The sequence below is a fragment of the Procambarus clarkii genome, chromosome 5, assembly GCF_040958095.1.
Source record: "Procambarus clarkii isolate CNS0578487 chromosome 5, FALCON_Pclarkii_2.0, whole genome shotgun sequence".
Lineage (NCBI taxonomy): Eukaryota > Metazoa > Arthropoda > Malacostraca > Decapoda > Cambaridae > Procambarus > Procambarus clarkii.
Window position 1 is genome coordinate 44,841,419 of NC_091154.1, and position 19,406 is coordinate 44,860,824.

At 44.3% G+C, this 19,406-nt stretch overlaps 1 protein-coding gene across 8 annotated transcripts in view; it reads left to right on the forward strand.

Moving 5' to 3' along the window:
- LOC123763717 (uncharacterized) overlaps positions 1 to 19,406 on the forward strand; it is a 413,873-nt gene that overhangs the window by 277,997 nt on the left and 116,470 nt on the right. For 3 of the 8 annotated variants that reach the window (XM_045751026.2, XM_045751043.2, XM_045751066.2), the window contains exons 6-8: positions 1,267 to 1,320; positions 1,471 to 1,524; positions 1,675 to 1,728. In XM_045751026.2, coding sequence (XP_045606982.1) covers positions 1,267 to 1,320; positions 1,471 to 1,524; positions 1,675 to 1,728 — 162 coding nt within the window. The remainder of the gene's footprint in view (positions 1 to 1,266; positions 1,321 to 1,470; positions 1,525 to 1,674; positions 1,729 to 19,406) is intronic. The other 5 variants (XM_045751035.2, XM_045751058.2, XM_045751080.2 and 2 more) reach the window with 2 other exon arrangements.

The window sequence follows — 19,406 nt, forward strand, 5'->3', positions numbered from 1 at the left end:
CACCTGCCTCCCCCTGACATCTGACACCACCTGCCTCCCCTGACACCACCTGCCTTCCCTGACACCAGCTGACTTCCCTGATACCACCTGCCTCCCCTGACACCTCCTGCCTCCCCTGACACCACCTACCTCCCCTGCCTACCCTGACACCATCTGACACCACCTGTCTCCCCTGACACCACCTGCCTTCCTTGATACTACCTGCCTCCCCTGGCACCACCTGCCTCCCCTGACACCACCTGCCTCCCCTGACACCACCTGCCCCTGACACCACCTGCCTCCCCTGACACCACCTGCCTCCCCTGACAACATCTGACACCATCTGCCTTCCCCTGACAACATTTGACACCACCTGCCTCCCCTGATCCCACCTGCCACCACCTGCCTCCCCTGACATCTGACACCAACTGCCTCCATTGACAACATCTGACATCACCTGCCTCCCCCTGACATCTGACACCACCTGCCTTCTCTGACACCACCTGACTCCCCTGACACCACTTGCCTCCCCTGACACATCCTGCCTCCCTTGACACCACCTGCCTCCCCTAACACCACCTGCCTCCCCTAACACTACCTGCCTTCCCTGACAACTTCCACCACTGTCACCACCAGGTCCTCTCTGACAACCCCCAATGAGAATAACTTCCACCACCTGCCTCGTGACACTAAATCCCCAACTACTGACACCACTTGACTCCAACCCTCACCAATGATGCAACCTGCCTCTCCTGACACCATTTTATCATCCTTCAACCATTTCTCACTGGAAATAATGGGTAAGCAAAATATGATTCTTTACAACTGTTTACACTTTGGTGAATCATAGTTGATGACAGTGGCTGTCGTAACTATGACAGCTCGATCTCAGTGATTGCTTGAACGAACAATCCTCACTTAATCGAACATTTGTATGTTCCACTGAACATTTAGTACTGAATTCAATTTGTTCGGATCATCCAGGAATTCGCTAGAGTGGGGTTCGTTAGAGTGAGGATGCACTTATCTATTTCTTCAAATTCATTTCCCATTCAACTTCCCTCTCTTAATTTTTCTCAAGTTGTTTATTTGTAATTCTTATCTATTCACCTTGGCAGTCAAGCTGGTAATTTCATCTTGCTGCTGGGAAATGATTCTTTCAAATATATAAGTTTCCTTCATAAATACTGTATTTATCAAATCCTCAAACTTTGCTAATCTGCCCATAAAACCTGCATTTGTTACGTCTTCCTCAGAAAACTTGAAACTTGTCTCGCATGTTTACAGATGACTCTCCATGGCGGTGGAAGAGTTACAGTACTGGTGAAACAACACCCGAAGGTAAGAGAATTAATAGTTGACATTCCGTGAGAAGTTAACATATTGGCACTTGAGATTGGGAATCAGGATGATAAAGTGATACTCATAAAGGAAACCTGCATTTGTTACGTCTTCCTCAGAAAACTTGAAACTTGTCTCGCATGTTTACAGATGACTCTCCATGGCGGTGGAAGAGTTACAGTACTGGTGAAACAACACCCGAAGGTAAGAGAATTAATAGTTGACATTCCGTGAGAAGTTAACATATTGGCACTTGAGATTGGGAATCAGGATGATAAAGTGATACTCATAAAGGAAACCTGCATTTGTTACGTCTTCCTCAGAAAACTTGAAACTTGTCTCGCATGTTTACAGATGACTCTCCATGGCGGTGGAAGAGTTACAGTACTGGTGAAACAACACCCGAAGGTAAGAGAATTAATAGTTGACATTCCGTGAGAAGTTAACATAATGGCACTTGAGATTGGGAATCAGGATGATAAAGTGATACTCATAAAGGCATAAAGGCCTACACTCCACCAGCAAACAACACATAGACAAAGGAGGAGCTAGATGAGAAACAGGAGGGCCTTATAATGATCATGAGAGACATTACAGTAAGAGCAGATGAGTTAAATCAATATTGTTTGTACTTCATGACTTCAACTTGAAATCATACACTGAGTGCAAGAATGAAGGACTTTTGCACTGGCGAATTCATAAACCTTATCCTGAAAACATTCATGTTCTAACACATTAAGTATGCCATGAGAAATAGGGATGGAAAAAATGGTGGTGGGATGGTACTAAATTTTCTATAAGATTCAAATGCTGATGCTAATTTCACAAAAAAGTCTTGATTCTGATACAATTATCATTTCTGATTCCAATTCTGTTCAGAAATTTAGTTGGATACTTTTTTTAAATTTATGTATTTTTGCTTGAAAAAAAAATAAAAGTTTGATATTATGAGCATGGTAAATGAATTAATAATATAATAGATTCATTTAAAAATAGAAAACAATTGGTAAATCCAGCTTAACCCTTTAACTGTGCCGCCTCCAAATATGACCCCCCTCCCCCCCAGTGTGCAGGAAATAAATTCTCTTTAAAAAATTCTTTTGTTTTTTAAAAGAGTCAAAAACCCTTCCCTGAAGATAACTGAAGAAGTATGGGTATGTAAAAAAAAAAAAATCAAAATTGTACTTACTTTGGCTGCTATGGGGTCCGTAAGTTGGCGCGTGACGTCATCATTCCCCGTTCGCCCGTGACGTACGCTCCCGGGGCCAGTAGGGCACCCGGGGCGGGGTGTGTGAGTTGCCGCAAATATATTTTTGTTCATTTTTTGCGCACAGTTCCAAATACATTTTATTTGTTTTAACGTGCTAATCCTATATATAATGAACACGTACACTATATTATGGCAGTAAAACATCTGTACTGTCCGAGGACACTGTGTTACGTGCATGACACTTGTGAACACATATGTTGCACATATTTACCATGTATCATGCTAATTTATGTATACATACAATATATTTACAGACTATACACTGTCACACACTATATACATTCACCATCAACACATTCAGAACACCACGAGTGTGAGCCGCCACACCCAACCAGCCCTCCCTCACTCCTCCAACATTGTTCCTCCAACATTGTACTCGCCAACATTGCTCCTCCCATCATACAATTATTCACAACAATGTTTCATGTTCATTTATGTATATTTACAACATATGTACACACTATACACTGTCACACACTATATACATTTACCATCAACACATTCAGAACATCGCGAGTGTGAGCAGCCACACCCACACAGGCACTCCCTCACTCCAACATCTTACTCGCCAACATTGCTCCTCCCACCATACTGTTATTGTTTTTATTACACTATTTACAAATGTTATATATACCTATCTACATGTTTTATTTACCAGAACTATGAAAGTAAGCTGGTATTGTGTGCAAACAGTACAGTGGCCACCATACACTGCATGAGAAATCACACAGAAAACTACAGACGACACTACAATTACGATGTCACCTCCCTCACCAAAATAGCTCTACTCAACATACTCCTGTTGCTGTTATTACTCTATACACACACACACACTGTATATACCCATGAACATGTGTGTTCCCCATAGCGAAACACGAAGCTAGTATGGTGAACAAAACAAGAGTGATTGCCACACACACAGTGAGGCTACCTCAATTCTCTCCCTTCCTCCCTCCCTCACCAAAATTCCTCCTTCCACAATACTATGCACAATGCTAATTATAACCACAATCCTGCTATTATCACAATCCTGGTCACTAATTCCTGTAAATGAATAATTGACCACAAGTTTATTTTGAAAAAGGAACCTAAGAAGTAATTTGAAGATTCCTACATGGACGAAATAATGCTGTGGTGCTGTGGCTAGCGCTGTGAACAGCGTGAACAGCATTGAATCACTGATATTTGAACATTGTACCCAGTCATTATCACAGTCAGGCTCTTCTATAATACTATTATGGCTAAATAATACAGGTTATATGTATATTTTTACATTATTAGGCGATGCTGTGGTCACACACTGAACAGCAGTGCTGTGCGCTCATGCTGCGAGGGCCAGCCTTGGTTGCTCACTCACTACTGAGGCTCTGACACCCCGGAATGTGGAGCATGATTTTTTTTTAAAGATAGCGTCTGTTTACAAGAGCCCTGAGGAAGCCGATGTGAACCCCATGTAGCCGCGGGAGTTTTGAATGGAACGTGAAAAATACAAATACCTGGAGGTGCATAGCGCACCCCAGACATGGGCCTGCAGGCGCGTTGCGCAGTTAAAGGGTTAACCACTGCTCTGCATTAAAATATGACATTCCTATGGTGTGCCAAAAATAGATTCTTTCCAAAAAAATTATTTTCTCTTCTTATATTATTAAAATGCAGCTTCTGATCACGGAAAACAAAACAAAAATATTGTATGTGACATACTTTAGCCGTGATGGAGCTGGGAAGTTGAGCAAATTATGGGAGCTAAGTGATGTAGTGCTCGGGGTCACTTAGCCCCGCCACTTTGTGGGCGGCAGTTGCTGCGAATATAATGTTTCACATTTATTTTCATGTTTCTCATTTGTTTCCTCTTTATTTTTTCCTATAATATTATTCAAACATGTGTAGTTTGTGGAATTTATATTGTTCAATGTGTGGAACATCGCTATGGTCAAAATTATGGGGTTCATATATGTGATTATATATATATGTATATGTATATATATATATATATATTAGTATATTTTGGTAGCAGTCTTTCCTGTAGACATATTTTATTAAATATGACCGAAAAAGTAAGATTAATAATTCTAACACGAATTTTCTCAATCTTTCGTACATTATGCTTCACTGTTGGAGGTAAATCAAAAATCACTTCTCCAAAATTCATTTTTATTTCTAGTCTGACGCGACACGGGCGCGTTTCGTAAAACTTATTACATTTTCAAAGACTTCACAAATACACAACTGATTAGAACTTGCGTTTCCCTGATTTTATATCTACATTTGAGTGAGGTGGGAAGGGTGATGTGGCATTACATTTGAGTAAGGTGGGAAGGATGATGTGGCATTAGAGGATATTAATAGGGTATTAAAAGTATCAACACAAGACAGAACACGAAACAATGGATATTGAATAGAAGTGTTTGTAGAAAGCCTATTGGTCCATATTTCTTGATGCTTCTATATTGGAGCGGAGTCTTGAGGTGGGTAGAATATAGTTGTGCAATATTTGGCTGTTGATTGCTGGTGTTGACTTCTTGATGTGCAGTGCCTCGCAAACGTCGAGCCGCCTGCTATCGCTGTATCTATCGATGATTTCTGTGTTGTTTACTAGGATTTCCCTGGCGATGGTTTGGTTATGGGAAGAGATTATATGTTCCTTAATGGAGCCCTGTTGTTTATGCATCGTTAAACGCCTAGAAAGAGATGTTGTTGTCTTGCCTATATACTGGGTTTTTTGGAGCTTACAGTCCCCAAGTGGGCATTTGAAGGCATAGACGACGTTAGTCTCTTTTAAAGCGTTCTGTTTCGTGTCTGGAGAGTTTCTCATGAGTAGGCTGGCCGTTTTTCTGGTTTTATAGTAAATCGTCAGTTGTATCCTCTGATTTTTGTCTGTAGGGATAACGTTTCTATTAACAATATCTTTCAGGACCCTTTCCTCTGTTTTATGTTGATATGAACAAACATAGGAATGTGCCTAAATGCCAACAGCGACTGCCCTGACAGGTACAAGAGGAGTGTTGTTAACGCATACGTCGACCGTGCTCTCAGCCACAGCTCAGAATGGAAGCAAGTCGACGAAGAACTCTGTAGGGTAAGGCAGGTTCTAGTCAATAACGGCTTCTCGAATGGTTTCATCGAAGACATCATAAGAAGGAAAGTGAAAAGCCATGCAACCTCCGAAGAGACAACTAACACAACACCTATACCCCCTATTAGACTATTTTACAGGAACTTCTTTTCCACAGCTCATAAAACAGAGGAAAGGGTCCTGAAAGATATTGTTAATAGAAACGTTATCCCTACAGACAAAAATCAGAGGATACAACTGACGATTTACTATAAAACCAGAAAAACGGCCAGCCTACTCATGAGAAACTCTCCAGACACGAAACAGAACGCTTTAAAAGAGACTAACGTCGTCTATGCCTTCAAATGCCCACTTGGGGACTGTAAGCTCCAAAAAACCCAGTATATAGGCAAGACAACAACATCTCTTTCTAGGCGTTTAACGATGCATAAACAACAGGGCTCCATTAAGGAACATATAATCTCTTCCCATAACCAAACCATCGCCAGGGAAATCCTAGTAAACAACACAGAAATCATCGATAGATACAGCGATAGCAGGCGGCTCGACGTTTGCGAGGCACTGCACATCAAGAAGTCAACACCAGCAATCAACAGCCAAATATTGCACAACTATATTCTACCCACCTCAAGACTCCGCTCCAATATAGAAGCATCAAGAAATATGGACCAAAAGGCTTTCTACAAACACTTCTATTCAATATCCATTGTTTCGTGTAGTCTTGTGTTGATACTTTTAATACCCTATTAATATCCTCTAATGCCACATCATCCTTCCCACCTTACTCAAATGTAATGCCACATCACCCTTCCCACCTCACTCAAATGTAGATATAAAATCAGGGAAACGCAAGTTCTAATCAGTTGTGTATTTGTGAAGTCTTTGAAAATGTAATAAGTTTTACGAAACGCGCCCGTGTCGCGTCAGACTAGAAATAAAAATGAATTTTGGAGAAGTGATTTTTGATTTACCTCCAACAGTGAAGCATAATGTACGAAAGATTGAGAAAATTCGTGTTAGAATTATTAATCTTACTTTTTCGGTCATATTTAATAAAATATATATATATATATATATATATATATATATATATATATATATATATATATATATATATATATATATATATATATATATATATATATATAATATTATATTATATATACAGTGGCACCTCGACTTACGATTGCCCCTACTTACGATAATTTTGAGTTACGTTTTAAATTTGATCGAAAAATGCGACTCAACATCCGATGGTGTCGTCGACTTCTGATATTTGTTGGTACACGTTCGGGTCGACCGAGCGCGTGGTTCCCGGTCACGCGGTCCGACCTGCCTCAGTTTACTACAGCTCCCTGCTTAGTGACGATCGCGCCTATAAGAAATTCCGCGTTTGTGGTGATTTTTTGCATTTTGAACATTAAGTAATTATTATATATCACGCCATGAGTCTCAGGAAAGTCAGTGGTAAGGCTCAATATATGAAAACCCATGTAAGGATGACCATAGAGCAGAAACAAGAGTACAGAATGTCTCTTCCTCAACAATTAAGAAAATGTGTGCAGCATGGCAAGAATTGCAAACCTTTGCTGAAACAACTCGCCCAAATCAAGCTGCAGTAGGCTGTTGCCTTAACCTATTCAATGACACTGTGATGCTTCATTACAGAAAAATGTTAAAACGAAGGGAAAAACAAATGTCTCTTGACAAATTTGTAGCGAGACAAACAAGCACTGAACCACAACCAGGTCCTAGTGGTATGCAGGCAAAATGTGCCAGGGAGTGCACACCAGAAAGGTCCTCACTGCCTGATGTTATAATGGAAGGGGACTCCCCTTCCAAACAGTAACAACTCTCCTCCTCCCAACTCATCACCATCTTCCATACGCCATCAAGAGCCCTCCATAAAGGAAAAATCAACTTAGGTACTGTATTGTAGTTAGAAAAACATTGTATTTAGTATAAAATATATTTGTATGTTAATATTTTCGAGGTTGGGGAACGGATTAATTCAATTCCCTTTAATTCTTATGGGAAAAATAGCTTCGACTTACGATATTTTGAGTTACGATCAGTCCCTGGGAACAGATTAGCATCGTAAGTTGAGGCCCCATTTATATATATATATATATATATATATATATATATATATATATATATGTCGTACCTAGTAGCCAGAATGCACTTCTCGGCCTACTATGCAGGGGCCGATTTGCCTAATAAGCCAAGTTTTCCTGAATTAATATATTTTCTCTATTTTTTTGCATATGAAATGATAAAGCTACCTATTTCATTATGATTGAGGTCAATTTTTTTTTATTGGAGTTAAAATTAACGTAGATATATGACTGAACCTAACCAACCCTACCTAACCTAACCTATCTTTATAGGTTAGGTTAGGTAGCCGAAAAAGTTAGGTTAAGTTAGGTTAGGTAGGTTAGGTGGTCGAAAAACAATTCATGAAAACTTGGCTTATTAGGCAAATTGGGCCTTGCATAGTAGGCTGAGAAGTGCGTTCTGGCTACTAGGTACGACATATATATATATATATATATATATATATATATATATATATATATATATATATATATATATATATATATATATATATATATATATATATATATATATAATGTGTATATATATATATATATATATATATATATATATATATATATATATATATATATATATATATATATATATATATAATGTGTATATATATATATATATATATATATATATATATATATATATATATATATATATATATATATATATATATACATATATATATATATATATATATATATATATATATATATATACATATACATATATATATATATATATATATATATATATATATATATATATATATATATATATATATATATATATACATATATATATATATATATATATATATATATATATATATATATACATATATATACATATATATATATATATATATATATATATATATATATATATACATATATATATACATATATATATACATATATATATATACATATATATATATATATATATATATATATATATATATATATATATATATATATATACATGTATATATATATGTCGTACCTAGTAGCCAGAACGCACTTCTCAGCCTACTATGCAAGGCCCGATTTGCCTAATAAGCCAAATTTTCATGAATTAATGTTTTTTCGACTACCTAACCTAACCTAACTTTTTCGGCTACCTAATCTAACCTAACCTATAAAGATAGGCTAGGTTAGGTTAGGTAGGGTTGGTTAGGTTCGGTCATATATCTACGTTAATTTTAACTCCAATAAAAAAAATTGACCTCATACTTAATGAAATAGGTAGCTTTATCATTTCATAAGAAAAAAAATTGAGAAAATATATTAATTCATGAAAACTTGGCTTATTAGGCAAATAGGGCCTTGCATAGTAGGCTGAGAAGTGCGTTCTGGCTACTAGGTACGACATATATATATATATATATATATATATATATATATATATATATATATATATATATATATATATATATATATATATATTGTGACGGTGTTCCCCCCCCCCCCCTTATAATTCTCCCACGCCTGCAGTAAGAGTCATGTCCACTTTTCCCGAGCGTTCTCTACGTAGCAGGCTTCAATTTGATATATGGGAGAGAGTGGAGTGTTCTCGGAGAGCCGAGAAATTAGTGAAATAGTAATATTTTGGCCTGTGGTATAGGCCCTTTAGGAAGCCAAGATGGCGCTGGCTTTCCTGATTCCCCGCCAAAACTGTGTGACGTCAGTGGCACCGGATTGGTCACCGACAGCAATGTGGCACTGGGAGCCAATGAAAACCTCCCGTGGCGAAAGTGACGTCACGAAGGAAGGGGGTCCGGGCAACGCGCCGGCGCCATCAGTCAGACACGACACGTCAAGGAGGTTGGACGTGCGACGATTGGTCCTGTCAGTTTGATAGTTGTTTCCCACTCCCGTGGATTTACGCGTCACCTGAAGTCTGCCAGTACTCTGAGAGGTCTTCCCTAGTTCATGTGCTGAACCAGAGAGGGAACTGACGGTTATTGAGCAACAAGGGCTCCAGTCAGGTACTGTGCAAGAAGAAGAAGTGAAGCCTGTGCAGTGACGTATGTGACGTCTGTGGCAGTTCACCAGTTCGTGACGGCGTAGTGGCTGACAGAGACACTGGGTAGCTGAGGAAGGAGAGGACTATTGGGGATTCCGGACGACTGCAGCTGAGACGTAGGCGGCAGCCGTTGTTGGGAGAAGTCGACGGCCAGAAGACCGACTCCAACTCTACCAGAAGTCGAGAAGGAGCACGGACCTGCAGAGAAGAGGGCACGGAGACGACGCGCTAAACGGTGGGACGACGAGTGGTTCCGGTAGGACACGACGACGTGTGTGTGGGGGCGTTCCCGACACGAGGACCAGGAGCTACATCTCGACTCTCATCGGAGGATAGGTTGAAGTAGGTGTTTCTAGTTTCCCTCCCCATTCCCCTTTAGTTAGCTATATTATTCGGTTATATTATCTAGCCTGAGGATTTTATATGTCGTGAGCAAGTCTCACCCGTGTCACAGTAAGGCACCAGTTTGCCGTGTAGTACTATCAAGAGTACTTATAATACTTACGTTGATTGTTGGTGTGTACAGGCACCCGGAACAAGTGATAAATTTACTGTGTTTTGTATATCTTTCTACAGATTTTGATGTGAACATATAGTGATAAATTATATATAATATTATGCCAGTATTTGGAAGTTAGGCTGTGTGCCCAGAAACTATTTTATTTACCATTTATTGATGTTTGATTTATATACATTATATATGTCTATGTTCATGCAGTGATTAATCATTTGTGAGTACAGTGAATTATTGCGTTATCGCCCAAGAGAGAAAGTACTGAAAACTCCAGTGTTTAATACTTCATAATATGTCATTGAATGAAGGGCAGTGAAAACCATTACAGTGAGTCATTGTAGCATTGATTGTAGAAACGACTGTTTGAGCCTGAGTACAGTGTAACTAAGTAATACGTGCTATTGTGCCAATATCGAGTGTTCGAGTTTCTAGTAATATTGGAGAACTTAAAGAAACAGCGCACGTGAATCTAGGAAACAAACAATAAACTTTCGCGCGGGGCCAGGCGATCAGCTGATCGTGACACTTGACGAGGAGGGGAGGTGTTGCCACTTAATGAGTGCATAATATTCGTGGGAACTACCGGCCGCAGCCAGGATCAGTTGATTTATTTATTATTGTTTGGCCTTGTGACATCTTTCATGCATTTTAAGTAAAATACAAAACTACCTTTGTGTTTGTATCATCCCCTCCATTGATCTTGTGGCTATATTATACTGGAAAGCAAAGAGTGATAAAAGTAAGTACCTGTCTGACTCCTGATCTATTGAGTGTGACCTTGCCAAGGCTACCACTAATTCAACCAGTCCACTGAGGTGTTACTGGCCACCTAAACCACCAGTTGGCGACCTTGTGGTTTACCATAGAGCCCGATTGTTAGGGAGGGCACATGACAGTCAAGTGAACGAGTCGTGTTCCCACTCCTTCTCAATCAGAGGCCGGTTGAGATTGACTGGGAGACTCTCCTGGCGTGCAGTGGCGCCGTGAGGATAGAGTGAAGACCCACAGGGCTACGTGAGTGACCTTTGAGATAACCGGTGGTCATCCCAGAGTAAGAATAGAGTAGTAAGAAACCCCAACATTGGCGACCTCGCCAGGATTTCGATCGAAGTAAAGGTTGCAGTGGTGGTACTTGGCAGTGGTGTTAGAGATCAGGTGCAGGATATCACTCGTATCACAAGATGGAGGATGATAAGGTAGCAAGGTTTATTGACTCTAGAGATGAACAGGTGCTGGAAGAGTGCACCAAGGCACAGCTACAGGTAATAGCGGATCATTTTGGACTAAAGCTAAGATCTGCCAGAGTTGGTGAAAGAAGACTAGAGATAATGGCTCAGCTCAGGGCACGAGACGAAGCTTTGGGGGAGGAACAGCCCCAAACACCTGCCAGTGTGGGTGAACACCTGAGCATTGGTGGAAGCAGCAGGGGATCCAGCGGCAGCAGGCACAGCATTAAGCTGGAAATAATGAAGCTGCAGCTGGAAGCACAGCAGCGCAGAGAAGAGCGAGAAGCACAACAGCGCAAAGAAGAGCGAGAAGCACAACAGCGCAAAGAAGAGCGAGAAGCACAACAGCGCAAAGAAGAGCGAGAAGCAGAAGCACAGATGAAGCGTGAAGAGCGAGAAGCACAGCTGAAGCGTGAGGAACGAGAAGCACAGCTGAAGCGTGAGGAACGAGAAGCACAGCTGAAGCGTGAGGAACGAGAAGCACAGCTGAAGCGTGAGGAACGAGAAGCACAGCTACGCAGGGAAGAACACGAGCGAGAAGCTAGAATGAGACAACTGGAAATAGAAGCCAACAGGGAGGTGGAGATGAAGCGAGCTGAACTAGGACTAGGTGTACCTGCTCCGCCGCCACAGGAAGACCGACGAGTGAGGGAACGAGACCTGCTGGTCTTTGTGCCTAGTGAAGCCGAAAGTTTCTTCGATCACTTTGAGAGGGTTGCTGCTCTGAAGAGGTGGCCGAGGGCGGAGTGGGCGGAGCTGGTTCAAGGGAGGCTCACAGGTGAAGCTCGTGAAGCCTACACTATGCTCGACTTCCAAGAATGCACTAACTACGATGCGGTAAAACGAGCTGTGCTCCATTCCTTCAAGCTCACGCCGGAGTGTTACAGAAAGAGGTTCAGGGAATGTACCCGTTCACCAGGAAAGTCGTATGCGGAGACGGCGAGGGACATGGAAAGAAAGTTCCTTAAGTGGCTGGACTCTGAAGAAGCAGGGTCGGTCGAAGAGGTCAAGGAACTAATGGTCATGGAAAAGTTTATGTCCGTGCTCTCTCCTGAGATCAGGGTGAGAGTAAAGGAGGCGGACATAAAGAACCTGAGGGCCGCAGCCGACCGAGCCGACATATTAGAGGAAGCTCTATGCCCAAGCCGAGAGGGACAGCACCGATCACCCGTGTACTCCGGAAGCAGTAGGAATTATAGGAGGACGGATGGATGGAGGACAGAAGCGAGTTCTCCCAAGTCCCACCGCTCGAGATGGGACGACAGAGGAACAAAAGGTGCTGTAGAGCCAATAGAGGAGAACCAAGCTGAGAGCTCGGGAGCTGTTACTGCAATGAAGGAAACGACAAGTGGTGCGAGGAGGACACAGGGAGCGACGGCCTCTGAAGGCAGTGCTAAGGCGAGCGGTGGCGGATGGTCTCCGCCAAGGGTCCGCTGCTACAACTGCGGAAAAATCGGACACGTCGCGCGGGAATGCAGACGTTTTAAGCAGCGGGGACACGTTGCTTTAGTGATGTTCGAGGACCAGAGGGCCGAGGAAGTGCGGGGTGAACCCGTGCTGAATGGGGAGAAGAAAGTTCACCCATTCATGTGTCAAAGAACCGTAAGGATGGGGGACGCAGACCCCATCCCAGTGAAGATGCTAAGAGACACCGGGGCTGATTTTACCCTGGTGAGTGAGACCCTGTTCCCCGAGGGTTACGAAAGTACCAGTGTGGGGGTGGCAAATGTGACCACTGTGGGAGGCCCAGTGAGGGTGCCCCTACACCAGGTAACTTTGCATTCCGATTATGGCTGCCAGACCCTTGTGGTGGGAGTCTGTACATCAATGCCCAAGATGGAGGCACAGGTCATCTTGGGGAATGACGCATGTGGAGGATGTGTCCTCCCGCATCTCGTGAAGGGCGAAGAGTGCCTAGAACAATACAAGGAGACAGGCGGAGAGTTGAACGCCTGTGGGGACGAGAAAGGAATCGCACCGGTGGCGATCCCAGTTTGTGCTGTGATACCGAGACAACGCGAAGAACAAGGAGGTTGTGGATCTGATGGGGCTGAGGAGACGTCCGACAGCCTGGGAACAGATCACCTCTGCGTAGGACCCAGAGAACGAGCGGAGGGCGAAGACAGCCCGAATGGTGAGTTGCAAGTGACCCTCACCGGTTCTCTAGGGGTAGACCGCACTCGTCTCGGAGAGTTACAGCAGGAGGAGTTCCCCGAATTGGTTAGTGAGGCCGAAGGAGGACGTGTGGGTCCTGAGAAGGCTTACTTTCCATTTATCTATATTATATATGCCATGCTATCTATGATGAGGGAACGATGGACACCAGGAGCGACCGTGGGAACGGTGAACGAATATGTCCAGAAGTTCAAAGAACGCCTCACCCTAGCGAAGGAACTGGCTGGGAAACACCTGAAGGAGGCACAGCGTAAGATGTCGGAGTGGTACGACAGGAGAGCTGCGCAGAGGGATTTTCAGGTCGGATCCCAAGTGATAGTTTTGCTTCCAGGTAAAGGTAGGGTGACCGAGTCGCGGTTCGAGGGACCATACCAAGTGATGCGACGGTTGGGTCCAGTGTCGTACGAGATTGGGAAGCCGGACAGACCCCGAAAGAAACAGGTATGTCACGTAGACCGCCTGAGACCTTTCTTCACTGTGGAAGGAAGAGCCGCCAGGCAGGACGGAACGGTGTCCCGAGAACCCCAGCGGAAGACGGTTCTGTGTGTACAGGGGGACCGAGAACTCCCGGAGGAGGAAAGAAAGTGGTCCAGGGCGGACGGCACCCGTCTCACCAACACTGAGAGTCTGACAAAGATCAAGGTCAAGCACATCAAGGGGAAGGACGACGTAGTAGCGGCTGCCCTATCCCGCATACACTAACCAGACATGACTCTTATTTTAAGGGGAGGGGTATGTGACGGTGTTCCCCCCCCCCCCCCCCCTTATAATTCTCCCACGCCTGCAGTAAGAGTCATGTCCACTTTTCCCGAGCGTTCTCTACGTAGCGGGCTTCAATTTGATATATGGGAGAGAGTGGAGTGTTCTCGGAGAGCCGAGAAATTAGTGAAATAGTAATATTTTGGCCTGTGGTATAGGCCCTTTAGGAAGCCAAGATGGCGCTGGCTTTCCTGATTCCCCGCCAAAACTGTGTGACATCAGTGGCACCGGATTGGTCACCGACAGCAATGTGGCACCGGGAGCCAATGAAAACCTCCCGTGGCGAAAGTGACGTCACGAAGGAAGGGGGTCCGGGCAACGCGCCGCGCTGGCGCCATCAGTCAGACACGACACGTCAAGGAGGTTGGACGTGCGATGATTGGTCCTGTCAGTTTGACAGTTGTTTCCCGCTCCCGTGGATTTACGCGTCACCTGAAGTCTGCCAGTACTCTGAGAGGTCTTCCCTAGTTCATGTGCTGAACCAGAGAGGGAACTGACGGTTATTGAGCAACAAGGGCTCCAGTCAGGTACTGTGCAAGAAGAAGAAGTGAAGCCTGTGCAGTGACGTATGTGACGTCTGTGGCAGTTCACCAGTTCGTGACGGCGTAGTGGCTGACAGAGCCACTGGGTAGCTGAGGAAGGAGAGGACTATTGGGGATTCCGGACGACTGCAGCTGAGACGTAGGCGGCAGCCGTTGTTGGGAGAAGTCGACGGCCAGGAGACCGACTCCAACTCTACCAGAAGTCGAGAAGGAGCACGGACCTGCAGAGAAGAGGGCACGGAGACGACGCGCTAAACGGTGGGACGACGAGTGGTTCCGGTAGGACACGACGACGTGTGTGTGGGGGCGTTCCCGACACGAGGACCAGGAGCTACATCTCGACTCTCATCGGAGGATAGGTTGAAGTAGGTGTTTCTAGTTTCCCTCCCCATTCCCCTTTAGTTAGCTATATTATTCGGTTATATTATCTAGCCTGAGGATTTTATATGTCGTGAGCAAGTCTCACCCGTGTCACAGTAAGGCACCAGTTTGCCGTGTAGTACTATCAAGAGTACTTATAATACTTACGTTGATTGTTGGTGTGTACAGGCACCCGGAACAAGTGATAAATTTACTGTGTTTTGTATATCTTTCTACAGATTTTGATGTGAACATATAGTGATAAATTATATATAATATTATGCCAGTATTTGGAAGTTAGGCTGTGTGCCCAGAAACTATTTTATTTACCATTTATTGATGTTTGATTTATATACATTATATATGTCTATGTTCATGCAGTGATTAATCATTTGCGAGTACAGTGAATTATTGCGTTATCGCCCACGAGAGAAAGTACTGAAAACTCCAGTGTTTAATACTTCATAATATGTCATTGAATGAAGGGCAGTGAAAACCATTACAGTGAGTCATTGTAGCATTGATTGTAGAAACGACTGTTTGAGCCTGAGTACAGTGTAACTAAGTACAGTACAACCTCAATTCAACGTACCCCGATTCAACGAATCTCCGGCTAGTTCGCACACTTTTCAGGCCGAATTTACTCACCCGGTTCGACGAACAATGGTTCGCCGAAGCGAAGGATGTTCGGATTTGCTTACGATGTCCAGACAGAGTTCACAGACTGGTGGAAAACTTTCCCATTCTATAACAGATTACAATTAATAATTCTCTCATATGATAAGTTGGATCACACAAGTGGATCACACAAGTGGACCACACAAATGGACCACACATGTGGACCACAAGTGGTCCACAAGCTTACAATTTTGGGACAGAGTTCACAGAGTGGTGGAAAACTTTCTCATTCTATCACAGATTACAATTAATAATTCCTTCATAAGAAGTTGGATCACACAAGCGAACCATATGAACCAAACACCAGCCAAAATGGTCCACACAAACACCAGCCAAAATGGTCCACACAAACACCAGCCAAAATGGTCCACACAAACACCAGCCAAAATGGTCCACACAAACACCAGCCAAAATGGTCCACACAAACACCAGCCAAAATGGTCCACACAAACACCAGCCAAAATGGTCCACACAAACACCAGCCAGTGATCCACACAAGTGAACAACTGAGTTTCCATGATTTTCGTTCACTGATTTGGGGCACACGTATCTTTGTACATTAATTTAAAGGAAAAAGCGTGATTACCTAGCTACATGTGGTAAAATCTCCTTATAGACATTTTCTGTGATGAAACAAGATGAGTGAGGGTGGACAGATAAGAGAATACTATACTGTAAACCTCAATTTACAGTGAGGTTTCACTCACTTTCGTCTGTGTGTCGTCATTGTTCAGTGACCCATGACTTTTGAAAGTTTCATATTAATAAATAATTTCTAAAACCAGTGTTTTAATAGCTTTTTATTATCCTAATTAAACTAAACTAAATAAAACCGAAAATATGCTGTAACATGATAGACATCTGCTCTTTGAGAAATTACTGTATGTTATTGGAACAACTCTAGTGTGAGTGGACGGGTCTAATCCCTGTACACACACCATGCTTGTTTCATCCCTCCCCCCCTCCCTCCCTCCCTCCCTCCCCCTCCCTCCCTCTCTCTCTCTCCCCCTCTCTCTCTCTCCCCCCTCTCCCTCTCTCTCCCCCTCTCTCCCCATCTCTCCCCCTCTCTCCCCCCTCTCTCCCCATCTCTCCCCCTCTCTCCCCCCTCTCTCCCCCTCTCTCCCCCTCTCTCCCCCTCTCTCCCCCTCTCTCCCCCTCTCTCTCCCCCCCCCCTCTATCTCCCCCCCCCCCCCCTCTCTCTCTCTCTCTCTCTCTCTCTCTCTCTCTCTCTCTCTCTCTCTCTCTCTCTCTCTCTCTCTCTCTCTCTCTCTCTCTCTCCATCCATCCATCCATCCCCTCCCTCCATCCATCCATCCCCTCCCTCCCTCCATCCATCCATCCCCTCCCTCCATCCATCCATCCATCCCCTCCCTCCATCCATCCATCCATCCATCCATCCATCCCCTCCATCCATCCATCCCCTCCCTCCATCCATCCATCCATCCATCCCCTCCCTCCATCCATCCATCCCCTCCCTCCATCCATCCATCCCCTCCATCCATCCATCCATCCATCCCCTCCCTCCATCCATCCATCCATCCCCTCCCTCCATCCATCCATCCATCCCCTCCATCCATTTATCCATCCATCCCCTCCATCCATCCATCCCCTCCATCCATCCATCCATCCCCTCCCTCCATCCATCCCCTCCCTCCATCCATCCATCCCCTCCCTCCATCCATCCATCCATCCCCTGCCTCCATCCATCCATCCCCTCCCTCCCTCCATCCATCCCCTCCCTCCATCCATCCATCCATCCATCCCCTCCCTCCATCCATCCATCCATCCATCCCCTCCCTCCATCCATCCATCCATCCATCCCCTCCATCCATCCATCCATCCCCTCCATCCATCCCCTCCATCCATCCATCCATCCCCTCCCTCCATCCATCCATCCATCCCCTCCCTCCATCCATCCATCCATCCATCCATCCATCCCCTCCATCCATCCATCCATCCATCCCCTCCCTCCATCCATCCATCCATCCCCTCCATCCATCCATCCATCCATCCATCCATCCATCCATCCATCCATCCATCCCCTCCATCCATCCATCCATCCATCCATCCATCCATCCATCCATCCATCCATCCCCTCCCTCCATCCATCCATCCATCCCCTCCATCCATCCCCTCCCTCCATCCATCCATCCATCCATCCCCCCTCCATCCATCCCCTCCCTCCATCCATCCATCCATCCCCTCCCTCCATCCCCTTTCTCCCTCCATCCAGAATTGAAGAAACAATTCAAGTTAAAAAAAAAGTTATCTGGGTCAGAGTTAGGGTTATCAGCGAGTCGGTCCCTACACCACCACCGACACACCTCCCTCCCCTCACCCCTACAGCCCATACACACACACACACACACCCTCAAATCATCCATCCTTCCATCCCTCCCTCCATCCTACCATCAATCCATCTCCATCCTCTCCTTCCCTGCCTCCCTCCCAAGCTCTGCCTGCCTCCCTCCGTGTCTGTCTCCCTCCCTGCCTCTCCCTCACAAGCTCTGCCTGCCCACCTCCCTCCCAACCTCCCACTGATTTGTGGCAGACGTATCTTTGTAAATTAATTTAAAGGCTGAAGCGTGATTAGCTAGCTACATGTCGTAAAATCTCCTTACAGACATTTTCTGTGATAAAACAAGGTGAGTGAGGGTGGACAGATAAGGGAATACTGTTCTGTAAACCTCACTTGGTTTTCCTTCGTCTGTGTCGTTATAGTTCAGTGACCCATGACTTTGAAAGTTTCAGACTAATAAGTCATTTCTAAAACCAATGCTTTAATAGCTTTTTATTATCCTAATTAAACTAAACTAAATAAAACCGAAAATATACTGTAATATGATAGACATCTGCTATTTGAGAAATTATTTGTTATTGGAACAACTCCAGCGTGAGCGAGTGGACGGGTCTAATCCCTGTACACACACACCATGCGTTTCTCGTTTAAATTCGTCGCCACAGTTCAGTGACTACGGCTCCGAAATAATAAAATTAATAAATCATTTAATCAATGGTCATTTAACAGATGATGAGATTATACAAAATGTTACTGGCACCAGCACAGCCGTACCCAGCACCAGCACAGCCGTACCCAGCACCAGCACAGCCGTACCCAGCACCAGCACAGCCGTACCCAGCACCAGCACAGCCGTACCCAGCACCAGCACAGCCGTACCCAGCACCAGCACAGCCGTACCCAGCACCAACACAGCCGTACCCAGCACCAGCACAGCCGTACCCAGCACCAGCACAGCCGTACCCAGCACCAGCACAGCCGTACCCAGCACCAGCACAGCCGTACCCAGCACGAGAACAGCCGTACCCAGCACCAGCACAGCCGTACCCAGCA